The sequence below is a fragment of the Sipha flava genome, unplaced genomic scaffold (genome assembly GCF_003268045.1).
Source record: "Sipha flava isolate LNK unplaced genomic scaffold, YSA_version1 134_pilon_pilon, whole genome shotgun sequence".
NCBI classification, from domain to species: Eukaryota; Metazoa; Arthropoda; class Insecta; order Hemiptera; family Aphididae; genus Sipha; species Sipha flava.
Genome location: NW_020271760.1, coordinates 2854999 through 2871552, shown reverse-complemented (window position 1 = coordinate 2871552; position 16554 = coordinate 2854999). Strand labels below are relative to the sequence as shown.

Genomic DNA, 16554 nt, shown 5'->3' with positions numbered 1-16554 from the left:
TAATATGCTATTGTTTCATTGTTTGTTTTAATACAGGCTGAGTGATATCATGATATACTACATTAAGATTAAAAAAATAAAGTCTAATAAATGAGCTGTTTATTATGATGGTAAACATTGTATGTAGATTATTATATTATAAAATAATTATGGCTCCATAATTAAAATAATTCAAATATTTATTACAACAATGATGTTATTGAAAATTTCATTAAACTCCATTCTTCAATTTATTGACTAATCCACTGACAGAATAGTTACTACTTGGATTAGTTAATGCAACAAATTGTTGTGCAACTTCTTCGGCAACCTGTAATAAGACAAAAGAACTTAAATAGCACATACTAAAACATTTTAAATTCAATTATTTTATTAAGTATCGATATTTTTTTCGTAAAACATTTAACTAAAAAATAAGATATTTTATATTAATAATAATAATAGAAAATAATTATTAGTTGGGTGGTCAACAGGAGATGATAGGTAAAATAAAGTATGCGTATTGCAGAAATAAGAATGCTTACATGGATAAGTGGAGTGACAAGATAGAATAAGGAACAAATATGTGAGAGGTAATATTGGTTTAGCATCTGTAGTGGACAAGATGAGACAAAATAGACTGGGATGATTTGGGCAAGTAATGGGAAGAGATAAAACAAATGCAGTAAGAGTTGTTGTGAAAATTAATATTGAAGGGAAAAGAAGAAGAGGAAGACCAAAAAATAGATGGTTGGATACAATTGAGAATGATATGAGGGCCATTGGTATATACATAGGGGATATAGAAGATCAAGAGTAGAGATTTAGGACAAAGGTGGCCGACCTAAAATAATTGGAAGGCGAAGGAGAAGAAGAATAATATAAATTAGTAAAAAATCATATTTATATATTAAGATATGGCAGATTATGGTGCAACAATAAGGTCAGGACTGTAGGGTGGATGTGGGAAAATCTCCTAAAACTTCTTGACTCATACAAATGGTGACTGTGTAGAAAAGTAGCACTTTAGTCACTCTTTCAGATGTATATAATAAAAAAATTTTCCTGTACCTAGTTTTTGTTTTATTACAAAACGTTCCTCATTTTCTGAATAACCCTCGTATATATGTTTTTCCTAACACAAGACTACTAGCAAATTAAGAAAATATAAATAAAAGGTTTTTTTTTTTATTATTATTTTTATTAACATGGTTATAGTTTGCTATAATTTGAGTTATTTACTAAATTAAATTATTTAATATTACATTTAGTTTAAATATAACTTAATAGATAATTCACTTTTTTAATTATTTATCATCATTCAATATAATTCACACAATGAATAATTTACAAGTAATAATATGATATTAGAAAAAAATATTAATTTACTTATAATTAATATTTCTTATAATATCAGAATTTATTTATGAACAAAACTATTGTGTTAACAGCAATTTATGTTTTGCTTTAGATAGAAGTATTAAAAGAAGGGGAGGTAAGTTATATTTGTTATAAACATATACAAAATATATTGTTTTAATATTTGATGATTGAAAAATTCAAAAATTATATCAAAATTGCTTAGTTTACTTTAATTTGTGCTTCGAGTGTAGAAGCTCCTAAATGAGGTGTAGCAATAACTTTTGGATGGGATATAAGAGTTTTCAGTTCTGGACTTTTTGGTGGTTCTTCAGTCAAAACATCCAGTCCTGCTCCACCACATTTACTGTCCTATAAACAAAACATTAATTAATTAAATCCTAAATCCTGAATTTATTTTCCAAGTGTACATTAAGAGCTCTTAGCAGTGCTGCTTCATCCACAATACCACCTCTAGCTACATTAACAATCTTCACTCCTTTTTTACATTTATTAAATACATCATCATTGATCAAATCTAAAAAAAAAAAACGCATGAATTTCGTATCAATAATATATAAATTGCAATTAACTATACTTTTGGTTTGTTCAATCAAAGGAGTATGTATAGTAATATAATCAACAATAGGCCATATTTCTTCTAAACTCAATAATTGCACACCAAATGTAGCTGCAACATCTTTAGTAATAAATGGATCATATCCAACGGTCTGTGTAAAAACATATTTTAAATAATATTGTATAAATTACTAATATTAATTTATGTTATACCTTCATGCCAAACGCTTGCATTCTAAATGCAACTTCACGACCAATTCTACCTAAACCAAGTATGCCAATAGTCTTATCTTTAATTTCAGATCCCATATAGAGCTTCCTATCCCATCTTCCTTCTTTTAAAGATTGACATCCTTGAGGTACATTTCTAAATGCAATGTGTTAACATTCAACTAATTTTATTTACTAGTAAATATATATATCAAATAATATATTAATATCTATAGATATTTATAAATTATTTAATTCAAGTATATTTGTATAAATATAAGATATAACATTTATTATTTTATTGAATTTTTTTTTTTCACTAATTACAATAGAATCAGTCAAATAATGTGATATACACAAAACATCACAAATCTATATACTGTATTTTAAATACTTAATTTTAAAGATACTAATATCAACTATAAAATTTAAAAACACGACTTACATTATTATTTACATGCAAGTTGCATTAATTATTTAGTGTTGTTAAAATAATGTATATATGATTTATGATAAGTTTAAAATATTTCTAATAAATACATGTCTAATTAAAATTTTCAATTTTATTTTAGGTTATAAGACCAAATATTTAACTTAGATTTACAGAATTAAAACTATACAATTTATGTATAGTCTTCAGTTAAGATCCTGGCAAAAGTTATTAATTGTATTACACTGTTTTTGAGGATTAATTACAACAACTCAAAATAAGAATGGGAAGTTTGTGAGAATACTTAAGTTAATATTATAAACAATTAATTACTTCTAATTAATTGTATTACATTTAAAAATAAGCAATACAAATAAATAAAACTATAAAAATAAAAAGCCTGTTATATTTTTGCAATAATCACACTTTAGGTGATAATCAGTAAAAAATTATACACGTAGAAGATAATTAAGTTAAAATATTTAGTAATCTGATTAATTGGATAATATTGTAAAATAAAATGTTTCATCGAAGATATCCAAATAATCGAAGATATTTTTAATTTTTTATAATTTTGTAACTTATAGATAACAAATAATTTAAAAAAAAAAATAAACATTTATAAATTTATATACGTTTTTTATTAAATTTAACAATTTGAAACTTACCGAGCTAATGCCAATATTAATGAACAAGTCAATTCACAAGCACTAATTGAGTTTCCACCAGGGGTACTGTAATAGCAAAGTATATAAAATTAATAATATTATTTATGAAATCTAGTGCCTGATGAGATACTTTATATTATTCATGTAATAAAAGTTGTGTAGCCAAGGGGGGCTAAGACCTCAGCTGACCATCATCAATCTATTTTATTTATTTATTTATTTTATTTATCTATTATTTTATTATTATTCATTATATTTTAATAAATATTTTTAAAACTATTTTAAAAAGTCTGAAATACATTTTTAAATTTGGCGATGGAGGGTGGGTATAGATTAACTTTCAAAGCCATTCTTAACTAACCTATCCAAAAAAGTATTTAGCCTCTCCCATTTAAAAGTACTGGCTATGCCACTGTATAATAGTATTATAAATTGACAAGTATTTTTTTTCATTTTTTTTATCGTAATCCTGATTTTAACAGCTATTATTTAATAAAATAATAAAAAATTTAATTAAATTAAAATTATTAAATGGTAAATACTTATATATAAATAAATAAACGAATAGTTTAATATACATAGAAATAAATAAATAAAAGCTTAGCCCGGAGTAATATTATATTTGTTAAGTATGACCGGTATCAATTCAAAAATTAATCATCTGGTAAATATATATTTTATTACATTATTTTTATTATATTATTTCTTGGTCATGGATAATATTTTATTATTATTATTAAAAATTTTAAAAAAATAAAAACTGTAAATATAATCAATTTTTAATTATACTTGTTAAATTAAAACTTAAAATAGATTATTAAAAAATAATAGTGTTATCTAGAACTAAATCTGTGGTACTGCTAAAAGCCAATAAATAAAAAAATAGTGCAATCAAAATTGTTTTATATTAAATACAAGTAAAAATCTTTTAAGAAAATTACAAATTACATTTGAACTTGATAAACTTAATATAATTACATGCTTCATAAGTATTTAAAGGATATAATTTATTGATATAAATAGAAAACTAATACAATACTCATTAAATATGGAAGATAATTTAAGTGTTTTTTTATCTACCAAAGCATAATATTAAAATTATATGTATCTATTATAATCTTTAAAAATAGATACTTAATTTGTATTTATTGCAAAAATATCCTACTATTTATCAGACACAATATTTAATTTTATCTATTATACTAGAATATACATTCAACACATTTACTTTCAAAATATCTAATTTGTGTTACTATAATATAAGTATATTTTGAATTTTTATAACTAATCTTAATGTATCAAAAATGTCAATTATAGGTCAATTTTAATTAAGTATTGTCAATATTTAAAGAATTATGAAATTCAAATGTAAGAATAAATTATCCATGTATACATTAATTAATAAAGAAATAGGTATATATATATATATATAGCCTGTATTAAAAGACAATTAAAAAAATTTAAATTAGGTATAAATAATTATACTATAGGGATAATAGTTGTACAGAAAATTTCCTTCTATATTTTAATGATTAATTATGGTACAAAACATAAAAAAAGTTAAAAATTACAAATTTAATTATAATAAAAAAATTAAACTAATAAAAATTATTGTCACTTGGTATTAAAATAAAAACATAACTTACTTAAGGACTAGTATTCCTGCATTAGTGGCAGAGTCTAAATCAATATTATCAACTCCAGTTCCTGCTCTCCCAATCACTTTTAGCCCATATTGGACTCCAGCTTCAATTACTGCTTTTGTTACTTTAGTATCAGAACGAACAACTAATCCATCATATGACCCAGCCTAAGTACAATACATTTTTTTTACAGTATTAATATCAATATATATATATATATATATATATATATATATATATATATATATATAACCAATGCTTAATATCTATATATTTACCAAAAGTAAATAAATTTTAAATTATTAATTTCTTAATAATATTAATTAATTATTATTGTAGGTTGATATTCAGGTAAGATAAACACATGTTATTTTAATCAAGTAATTATATTTAACTTATGTATAACAAGAAAACTTAAAATCATTGTTGAAGTAATTAATTGAATAAGTAAAAAAAAACTTAATTAATACATTTGATTTCTAATGCAAAAAAATAACCTTTAATTCTGCTATGAGAGCATCTGTAGGCAATTTGTATTTTGATTGAACTTCAATACCATTTTTTTCGAGAAGTATAGCACAACCGGGATCACAAGCATCGCTGATGAGTACTTTTTTGATAGACACACGTGGAGTAGACATATTTTTACAGTAGGATGAACACTACACGAGACAGGAGTTAAATGACAAGAAAAAAAAAGAGACAAGTGTTGAGAATGTCAAGAGTGAATGTTTTAAGTGGTCGAACTGGTTCTGAATCTGAATAGCGCAAGTGGTTCTAAAACTCTTCAATTTTTAATTCGATATTTCTTATCAAACCTTAGTGGCTAACACTTACTATTAATTTATTCGTCTTCAATTTAAATGTTTACTCTTTTTTTATAATTACTTTTGATAAATTTAATCTTTTTTCTATTAGTTTAATCTTTGACCCATAATCTAATAATTATTTTATTAGTTTACAAATTATTCATATGTAATATATGGCACTGCACACATGATAATAATATAAAATTATTGAAATAAATAATTATACATCAATCAATGCAGATAATTTTTTTTTTTTTTAATGTTAGGTACATATTTGATAAAAAAAATTTGATTACATTAAGTTTATTTAATTAGTTTTATTTTTTAACATAAACAAAATATATTGACCAGTTTCAATATACACTAAATAGTTACAAAATTTACAACTATCAAAAAAAAAATTGTCTTGTAGTTAATTTTAAATTATAATTGGATGATTATTTTTTTTTATCCAACAAAGAAGTATAATGAACATGATCGTGTTTACGGGTGTTGCTGGGTGCAGACTTGTTATCATGCGATGAAATCTAATTTATTATATGATAATCGATAAGTTAAGAAAAGAAAAATATCATGTCTATTAGAAAACAGGAATAGTTCACCTCAAACATTTCATGAAACTATAAAACAAGAAATACAAATAAACTGTTACAATATATCATCAGATAATATGATAAATGGAATAAATAAAAGATTTAGTCAAGAAACATTAAGTGTAATATCTTCTGTTAGTAATATTTTACAATTAAATCCTACAAATGAAGATATAGAACTAATTAATAAAATATTTAAAATTGACTACTAATTAAACTATTTAAAGTAATTACCTACTGATATTCCTAGTGGAACATCAACTACAATCATAGAAATTATATAGGAATTAGATACATAAAAGATTTTTTTATTGTTTTGCTAAAGTATTAATGAAATTTTTAATTATCCCGGTCACAAGTTATTCATGAGATCTTTTTCAAAAATAGCAATTACCAAATCAAAACTTTGAAACACCATGACCCAAAATAGACTTGAAGTATTTTTATTAATGTTTGTTGAACAAAACAAGATCTACTAGCTAAAATACAATATGCTGATATAATTGAAGAATTCAAAAATATTGTTCCTTTTAATCGTCGTTTAATATTATAAATTTTTATATTTATTTGTATTTAATTTTATAACATTATGTATTTTTTTACTAGGTTTATATATTTTTGTTATAATATATCAATGTTCATCATTAAACACTACCATAGTTATTATTTAACATAAGTGAACTATTAGTGACAGGTATTATAAATACAAAATCGCATAATTAATAGGTATTAAGAAAATTCTAAAAATAATAGGATTATTTTTTCCCTTAGCCTCTATTATAATTGGTCATTAAATCCCTAGCAACTCAAACTGCCGAATGTAATGAAGCAGATGATTTTTATCGGTTAATCGGTTATGTGTGTTCGTGGTCGGCAGATTCACATTAATGGGAGGGGGCTAAATGGAGATTTTCTCCGGGTGGAACTTTTATGGGAACAAGGAAATTTAATAATTTATAAATTTTTTGAAAATACTCGTATATTATTCTTATTGAAAAATTATAATAGATAGTCACTAATAATAATGTCAATGCACTGAAATATTCTAAAAGTTGATGTCTACACTGTACCAAGTTCAATATGGGTAGGTACAGGGTCGGCGAGAACTTTTGAGAGCCCCGGGGCTGATCGGTTTCAGGTCCTCTCAACTTACATTTGACTAACAAAGATATACTACTGCTTGTATATACTTTAGTACAATAAAAATATTTAAATTTGCATATTATGCTACAGCGAATGAGATTATAAAATAATTGTGTATAATAGGCTGAGCAACGGGCCCATTCGGAGATGTGGTCTTGGGGCCTTAGTCCTCCCTGCCCCATCCTCTCGCCGGATCTGGGTAGGTGTACTAGGTATTGTAAACATTTTAAAGTATCCATATTTAATATATATTTTTTAAATTATTATAAAGTGTTTTTATATTAATTCATTTGTTTGGGGCATTGGATTTGTCAAATGATTTTTAATACGGTGAAATACGATAGATTTATTTCGCACTAATATTTACTGGCTAGTTAATTTCAATTACACATCATCTCGTTAGATGTGCTCGAAATGGAAATTTTTTTTTTTTTTAGTACATATAGAATTAGGGGCTTTAACCTACCAAAATTATAATTTCCCCTTTCTGATATACTAAGCCTTCTTTAATACATAAGTTGTACCTACTATTTTATACTGTTGTAGTTAAAATTATATTTTAGCAAATCATTTTTTTTTCATCTCTGATGCTATGTGGAGTGCTATATCCACAAATGTTTTATCAGAGTGTAAAATATTTCCCATATTCATAACATTAAAAATTTGTTAATCTATTATCTATTTCATTCGGTAAATCAACAAAAGGCATTTGTGTTTTTTACAATTTTATAAGCAATTCTAAAAACTTTTTCAGTAGTAATGAACCTTGATTTCAATACTTTCAATAATATGATTTCAAAACTTTTTTCTATTTGTTTTTCTTTTGATTTTTTTATGTAATTCTAATACATTAAGATGAGCGTCATATTTTTTGTGTTTAATTATTTTTTTTTGTCAAACTAGACATTTAGGTTTCTTTTGACATTCCATTCGAAATTATAGAATAAAGTTTGGAAAAGTGAAGAGTTATTACAACAGATAATCCTAAATTTGTTATATTTTTACAAATAAAACAACCTAATATTTTATTTTTAACTATTTATTTTTAACTTTTAAAATTCTCATACGTATTGTGTAAATAAAATTAAATTACACTATCGGCGAACGACGATTATTGTATAAATAGGCAATAAATGTACTTATGCATCGCGGTCGTTTGACGTTTATTAAATATTTTACAATGAACAATTCTTCAAAATTTTTAAATTTTACCAAAATATGGTAGGTACAGTAAAAATTTGTTTGAACCAGAATGGTAAACGTATTTTATTTTACGAACCGGAACGCTAAAAAAAATTTTGTCGTCAACGGGAACTGAGTCCGATGCGTTTCGGTCCATTTCGAGTCCTGATCTAACGTAATATTGGAATCCAATAAATAAGTATCTCTAACTACAAAGTTGATTACTTTATTCGAATATGTTTAGTACAGTGGCGTCATTTGGGAGAGGAGGCAACTCATCCACTATCCACAGTCTAGAGTTTAGCTATTTTAAAGTCGGCATATCATCAAAATATAAATACGTCTTTTAAAAAGCAATTAACAAGTTAGAAAAATTTTCAATTTTAAAAATGAACCACTAGGCCGAAACTGGCTAATAAAAATACTACCATAGTTACCCAGTGCTGTATTGGCACATTGGTACTGTGTCTGGGGCCTCCGAATATATTTGGGCTTACAAAAATATGTGGGTATGATTTTTTTTGGAATATTTTAGGTTTTTTCAGTGGCGGTTTTGGGGATGAGGCAAGTGAGGCACTGCCTCATATACAATTTTATTTATTATTTGTTTGCCTAGCCCCCCCCCCCCCTGTATACGTTACAGCAATCTACTAAAATTATATATTTATAAATACGAGCATTTCAGCCCATGTACATATTTTATCATAAATAAAATAAAAAAGTCGAAAGAAATTTTTCTATTTGCATGTGTCCAACGACGATCAAATTAAAATAAAGAGGCGGTGTCGTTTTTTTTTCTCTAGAGGCGGTTATCCTGTCCGGTTATAACTACCAGTCGGCGACTGGGTTTGAACCAATGACTGTGCGTTTATCAGCCGTTAATATATTCGTGTTCTACTGTTAGACCGCGGTGATCACATTTTTAGTTTGATGTGTACTGAATTCTAAGAATCGGTAGCATTATAAATTTATCATCGATAAATAAAACAAATAAAAGTGTTTATACATTACGATATTTTGGTAGATACTATCCCGAGAATAATATTTATAGCAATAATATTTATATTTCGATAAAAAACGACGGTTATGAGGGCGCAGACCCTTCGTTGCAAGGTGCCCGTAGAATAAACGCGACCGATCCATTCGGAAACGGCAAGATCAGACGGTCTACACACAGTTTTCACAATAACAATAATGATTATGACGCGAACAACATCCTTCCGTGAGGTTAACGTGCGGCTGTGAAACGGGCCTTATGTATACGCGCACGGTACGGGGATGGTGGGAGGGAGAACAAGGGCGGTAAGGAGTTTGCGATTTTGCGCGCACCCTATATGGCAAAATCGGACAGTGTCACAATTATCGAACACAGCAAGTTTACACGCACATTAAACGATATTCAATTTTTTCCCCCCCTCCGCAGAGTAATATCACAATATTATATTTACCATAAACGTACGACGTAGTGTAATTTAAAATTTTATTTTAACACTCGCGGAAAATGTGAAACCTTAAATTTGAAATCCGTATGCAAATTATGATAACGGCTAATGGAATATACACGTTATTTAGTGCTGAATGACAACAACAATTTTAGAACATCGCAATAATTATTAACCATTTATCACGCGGATCTTTGGGTGCCATGTCACCAATGTGAATATCAGCTATCTAAAACGGAAGTACACGGGTGCTATTGTTTTTTATAAGCGGTATTTGATCTCTTATTTTTTAAACACCTAAATCACGTAATCATACTCAAGTGTAAACCAAACTAATGACGAAGGTTATTATCAGGGCTCGGTAGTTAAAGCATTTGCTTATTTTTATGGATTGACTTAAAATGTAGCAGAGTGCTATAGAAGTGTATGTCAAGTTATAACACGTACAATTATGAAATTTGAAAGTGCAATTTTTTGCTTTTTCAGCAATTTTTAAAAAAAATACTTATTTCCAATTTTTCTAATTATTGTTGCTTATTTGTTAATTTTTTTACGTTTTTATAGTTTTCTCCTGCAAAGTCGTTTTTGATAGAATTAAAATTTAAAAATAATTCTTATCTTATTTACGTTTTCACGTAGTTCGTCGCCGTGCAAGGCATCATTGTATGGTTAACAAAAATACTCCAACGTTGAAAATAGAACTGAATGTCAAACAAATGGTAATAAATCATAAGTACATGAGTAAAATAAATATATACAATTTAGAGTCTATCTTAAACTTAAAACTTAAAACATAAATCTTCGAAAATACGAAAGTACTTACATAAATTATAAATTTAAAAAAAAAAATATTTCATAAATTCTTTGATATATCTAGCTCTTTTAAAAGTAAAATTTTATGACTTTATTATACCATACATATTTTTCAACTGTTTTCTGGTGGTGCTAGAGCCCCCCTAGCCATCCCTTAGCGCCGTGTCTGGTCATTGTTGTTTATTGTTTCTACGACCGAAAAAAAAAACTGTTATTTACACATATTTTACGCACAAAAGAAAAAGAAAATATTGTCTGTATATATAAAACAGTAAGCTGATTGACTGCTATCAACGCACAGCTCAAACCATTGGACGGATCTGGCTGAAATTTGGCATACAGATAGCTATTATGATGTAGACGTGCGCTAAGAAAGGATTTTTCGAAATTTTTTAATTTAAAGGGTTGAAATCGGTTTAATATTTTTTGACCAGGTCGATAATATTAAATAAAACTATTAAAAAATTATTAAAAAACTATTAAAAACTATTTAAAAACTATTAATTTTATTTTTGGTAGTAAATGACGGGTATTGCATAAATATTAAACAAAAAGATCCCGCAACAGGTGCCAAAACAAATAAGAATGTTAGTTCAAAAAATTATTATGCATATCGGTTGATGATTAGACACGATCAGGACTAAGTTATTTTACGATGCATAAGCTTTGTCAACAATTCATGGTCGAAATATATATAAAGATAGATAGCGAACGATTTCGATAGTTCGATTTCGATTCAATCAAAAAAAGCTGCGTGCGAAAGATTCTCAAACAATAGTTAGATATTGGAGATGGGAAAGTTACTACAGATGAAACGGGATGTATAAAATTACCGAACGATTTCTGCACAATCATTTATTCGCAAGATGCTCTCATTGACCAGATATGTCCCAGTGTACACAGACAATACACAAATCATGAGTGGCTGGCAGAAAGAGCAATTTTAGTAGCAAAAAATGTGGAGGTCAACGAATTGAATCTCAAGATACAAAATTTGTTACCAGAAAACTTGGTGTCATACAAATCTAGATACAGTTTGCGATGCTACTGAAGTTGTAAATTATCCAACAGAGTTTTTAAACTCATTGGATTTACTAGGCATGCCACCGCATAGTTTACAATTGATCATTACAATTTACCATCGATAAAATACCTCCTTCAGAGTCATTTAAAGTTGTAATACATGCAGATAAAAAACCACCAGAAGAACATAGAGGCAGGTATAATGCACCAACGGCAAATGAAGTTGCTTTAGTATTAGTAGATCAGTAGTTTGATCGAAGAGACATCATCCTCGAAAACCGAAGTAACTCACTTCACCGTATCAGTGAGATACATCGAGCATACGACGCACTGCAGTATCCTTTAATGTTTTGTTGGGGGGATTATGGGTATGCAATCAATATACCACAACGCGATCCAAAAACCAAGTTACCGCTTAAAAAAACTGTCTCTGCATCAAGTTTTTACTCATATAGAATAATGGTCAGAGAAGGGGAAGACAACTATTTAGTTAATTATCGTTCTCTTTTCAGTCAATATTTATTAGATGAATATGCCAAAATTGAAACTGAAAGACTAAATTACATCAAAAACAACCAAGCCAAATTGCGTGCAGATAGTTATATTCATTTAAAATATGCGATTGGACGACGAGACATAGAAGCTAATCAGTTAGGCCAAATGGTTATACTCCCGTCAACTTTTACTGGTGGCCAAGGTACATGCACGAAAGAACACAAGATGCTATGACTTACGTTAGACATTACGGTCGTCCTGACCTTTTTATTACTTTTACATGTAATCCTCGCTGGGACGAGATAAAAGAGCTCTTACTTCCCGGTCAAAGATCATATGATCGACATGATATAATTGCAAGAGTGTTTCGGTTAAAAGTCAAAAAGACCATGAACTTATTGACAAAAGGTAAAATATTCGGAGAAGTGAGATGCTATATGTATTCAACAGAATACCAAACTGTAGAGAGGTTCAGGTAGTTGTAAGCTATAACTTATCGAATAGGTTGTGATAATAATCATTATCTTAAAAACTAAATTAATATGTATAAAATATTATTTCAAAAATCTTAATTAATTTAAATTTCAATAGATTTAACAAAATTTAATCTTGGCAGGTTACATACATTTGTATACTTAAACCCGGCAACGACGGGTAATTTAGTTAGTAATATATATTAGTCACGCTCCCGACGCGACGCGTAGCGGCATAATTATACGAATCATACTATTAAAATAGAGCGCGCGCATTTACCAGTACTATATAAAATCGTCACCAATAACAATGTGTATTTATTATGATATCAAATTTATAAAAAATTGTCATTGGAATGTAAATGCATCGATCATTTACCCATTAATATATAAATATAATTTATTATTCAATGCATTTTTTAAAATTATTTCCATTATTTTTAACGAATACTTATATTTGCAATTCGTATTAATAATACCTATAAGATTTATCATGTACTACCTAATTTGAAATTATACAATGGGGTTTGCATTTATTTTCTGTTTTTTTCACTTATTTCAGGCTCATTGTTGCTTACATGGTCCGCGGTCTTCGACTACGAAATCTTTTTCTCCACACTATCAATTTTTCTCTTCTCTCTCCATATCTATTGAGTCTTCCTTTTATGGTTTCAAAATTTTCCCTCACTCCATCCTCTTGGTTTTTTTTTTTAACCGTTGCCCATTACTTGATCTCACCGTCTTGAATTCTCGTATAAGCTAGCTTCTCCCTTTCCAAATTTCCAGTGGTTCATTATATTTATAATATAATTAATATTAATAATATAACAGTGGCGTATTTGACTTAATTTTAATTGGAGGGGGGATACTAAATTTACGAGCATTATACATTAGTTAAGAACAAATTTTTTTTTATGTATATGCTTATGTTCTTGAATACATTGGTCCATTTTATACTTGCATCTTTTACACATTGCACATCTTGAGAAAAGTAAATAAAATACAATAAAGCTCAGATTACAGTAAAACAATATTATATTTATTAAATTATAAAATTAGTATTTATTTTTTTCATTTGTGAAAATGTATTAATAATTCTGTCAGTATTTATATTATTGATCTATGCACACACAATAAAGCCAATCCGCTTAATATCAATATGATGTTGATTTTTACTATGCACTTCAAAATCACCATCTTTTCCTAAGATTTTTGCATATTTATTCAGGTTCCTGTATCAATTTATTTAATTTTGTTGCTTTTCCACATTTGTTACTAAATAATACACAGTATTTGCAGAAAACACCATATATTTTTGTTAGAATACACAAGCCAATTGTATTTTTCAAAATGTGATCTATTCAAAAATCTTCTTTCTTCCTTGATTTTTTTTATATAAGCCTAGAAACATTTGGTCGTTTTATCACCCACGAAGAAATCGAGCTTTTATTAGTAGGGATTCCATTATAAGTAATATTTTAAATTTTTAATGTTTGACTAATATAACAGAATTTCATAAAAATAAATAATATCAATCAGTTATATTATGGAATAACCCGAACTGATTAAAAATTAAAATGTAATATTTTCTTAACATAAATTTATAATATATACAAATAACTTGGGTAATGGGTGGAGGGACGATCGCCTCCCCCCTCAAATACGCCATTGTAATATAACATTCGACTCATTGAAGAGTTCATTCCGTTCTACCGTTCTGCATTAGTTCTACTCCTGCGTGAGCATTTTACATTTTCTTTGTTCAATAGCACGTGGTGCGTGCCTCAGTTTTGAAGTCATGATTTTTTGGATACACGAAAATAAACCCATACAGTAGATTATGCGGATAGTGGACGGGCGCAAATAAGTATCAACATTTTTTTTTCATAAAATACAAATAGTTTTAACTGTAAATTACTCATAGAAATAATTTTTCACAAAAAAATCTGATTCAAATTCATAAATTCATTTAAGTATTTGTAATTTTTTTTTTTTATATCTTAATTGACTCGTTATTAGTTATTGCGGTCAAGAATCGAGATGTAATTGTTTGAGAAGTTGCTAGTTAATATGTCTTTTGTTCAGTAATAAATAATAATGATGTAAATATTTCTATTCAAATTAAAAAATATCAATTATTTTAATTTATTTTATTGATATATATTTCTCAGTACATATCACATTGAAAAAATCCTTTGTAGAGATCTGACCTCCATGTCCCCTTTGTATAATAAGTCCTTACAGTTAGTGTAGTTCGTTTTAAATTATTTTCATATGATCGTTGACCGTAAGTCGTGACTATATAAACTACAACTACGAGTACAACGGCTATATAAATTATTTACACGTTTTAATTGGTTGACGAGTGATGTTTGTACCAAAAAATGCAATTACGATGCATTTGCAGTCTACAGTTTTTTCTGTGAATTATATTTCTTTTTTAATAATTCTAGTTTGTAGAATTGGCGTGGCTAGGATATGGCGAACTGTGCCTATGCCAGGGGTGAGAATTGCAAATGGGCGCAAAATTGTGCAACAGTCGTATTAATATTTTACCTTCAAAAATAAATTTCTCCATTATACTTTTTGAAATAAATATATTTTGTCTAATTGTACATAGATACTACATATGAATTTAATGATGCAATTCTGAAAATAGCACAAAATAATTTATACAGGAAATTTTATATGAAGTTTGAATATTATATGAATTAAGCTTAAAATTAACACTGTAATAATAACATATAAATATCAATTGTACTAATTAAAAAACGTATTAAAATTAAAAGTTAAACAGGATAGTATAATTTTACTGTATTCGATTTGAATGCAATGATTACATTCGATAAAAAACAATTCTCAGCGGACGAGGGAATCTTTTTTATTTAATTTTATTCATTTCTATGGTGATAAACAAAGCGTTTTAAGAACAGCTTAAGAACGATTTATATAAATAGGTAATTTATATAATTATAATTTATAATTAGGAAATATCATAAAAATGAAAAAATATATAAAATAAAAGAAAAAGCTCAAAAGTCGCTCAAATGTTTTGAAAATTTTACCATGTCTAGGTAAGGATAATTTAAGTAAATAATCCAAATTTCAAGTTTTTACGAATGTTTTTATACCATGTCTAGTTAAGGATAATATAAGTAAACAACCCAAATTTCAAGTTTTTACGAATGTTTTTAACCGAATTACAACAAAAAAAAAACTGCCGAAATTAAAATGTCTATAAATAACTCAAAAATGGCTAAAATTTACCGAACTTTAAACCGGAAGAAACAAAATCCAATATACAACAAAAATGATTTCTTGTCATTTTTCATTTGAAACAATATTTCTGGTAGAAAACGTCATCCGTAATTATATTATATATTATATTATATTATAAAATCGTGAAATCGTAAGTTTTTTCTCCTTTAACTGTTTTTATTTCGAGACCGTTTCGAAAATCGGAAAATTACTTCTCTAAAGTACCAGCTCAAGAACATTACCTTCCAGAAAAGATGCTACTCTTGATACTTTTGAGCAAGTTTAGTGGGGGAAAGTGTTTACAGAATAAAAAAGAAAAAATAAATAAACATTGTAACTCCGCTCAGAATCTAAAAAATATCAAATTAAATAAAATTAAAATTTTAATTAGTTGAGAGGTGTTTTCTTCTAAGTTTGCCAAAGGCGCTAGTGAGTAAACATATTAGGGGCCTTTA

At 27.2% G+C, this 16554-nt stretch overlaps 1 protein-coding gene across 1 annotated transcript; it reads right to left on the bottom strand.

Annotated features, from left to right (window-relative positions):
* Positions 1-82: 82 nt before the first annotated feature.
* LOC112679317 (D-3-phosphoglycerate dehydrogenase) lies at positions 83-5658 on the bottom strand. Its single transcript, XM_025549074.1, has 8 exons — positions 5366-5658; positions 4872-5035; positions 3226-3291; positions 2131-2284; positions 1937-2069; positions 1770-1876; positions 1570-1710; positions 83-310 (listed from the first exon to the last, which is right to left on the bottom strand). The coding sequence occupies exons 1-8, from the start codon at positions 5507-5509 to the stop codon at positions 212-214; spliced, it is 1008 nt and encodes a 335-aa protein (XP_025404859.1). The 5' UTR covers positions 5510-5658; the 3' UTR covers positions 83-211.
* Positions 5659-16554: the final 10896 nt, after the last annotated feature.

What these genes read in the sequence shown, in the direction of transcription:
- LOC112679317 (XM_025549074.1), bottom strand. Translation starts at nt 5,509, where the DNA reads ATGTCTACTCCACGTGTGTCTATCAAAAAAGTACTCATCAGCGATGCT. An exon ending in TTTGATTGAACAAACCAAAA is followed by an intron (nt 1,877 to 1,936) that starts GTATAGTTAATT and finishes TTTTTTTTTTAG; the next exon opens with ATTTGATCAATGATGATGTA. An exon ending in CACTCGAAGCACAAATTAAA is followed by an intron (nt 311 to 1,569) that starts GTAAACTAAGCA and finishes GTCTTATTACAG; the next exon opens with GTTGCCGAAGAAGTTGCACA.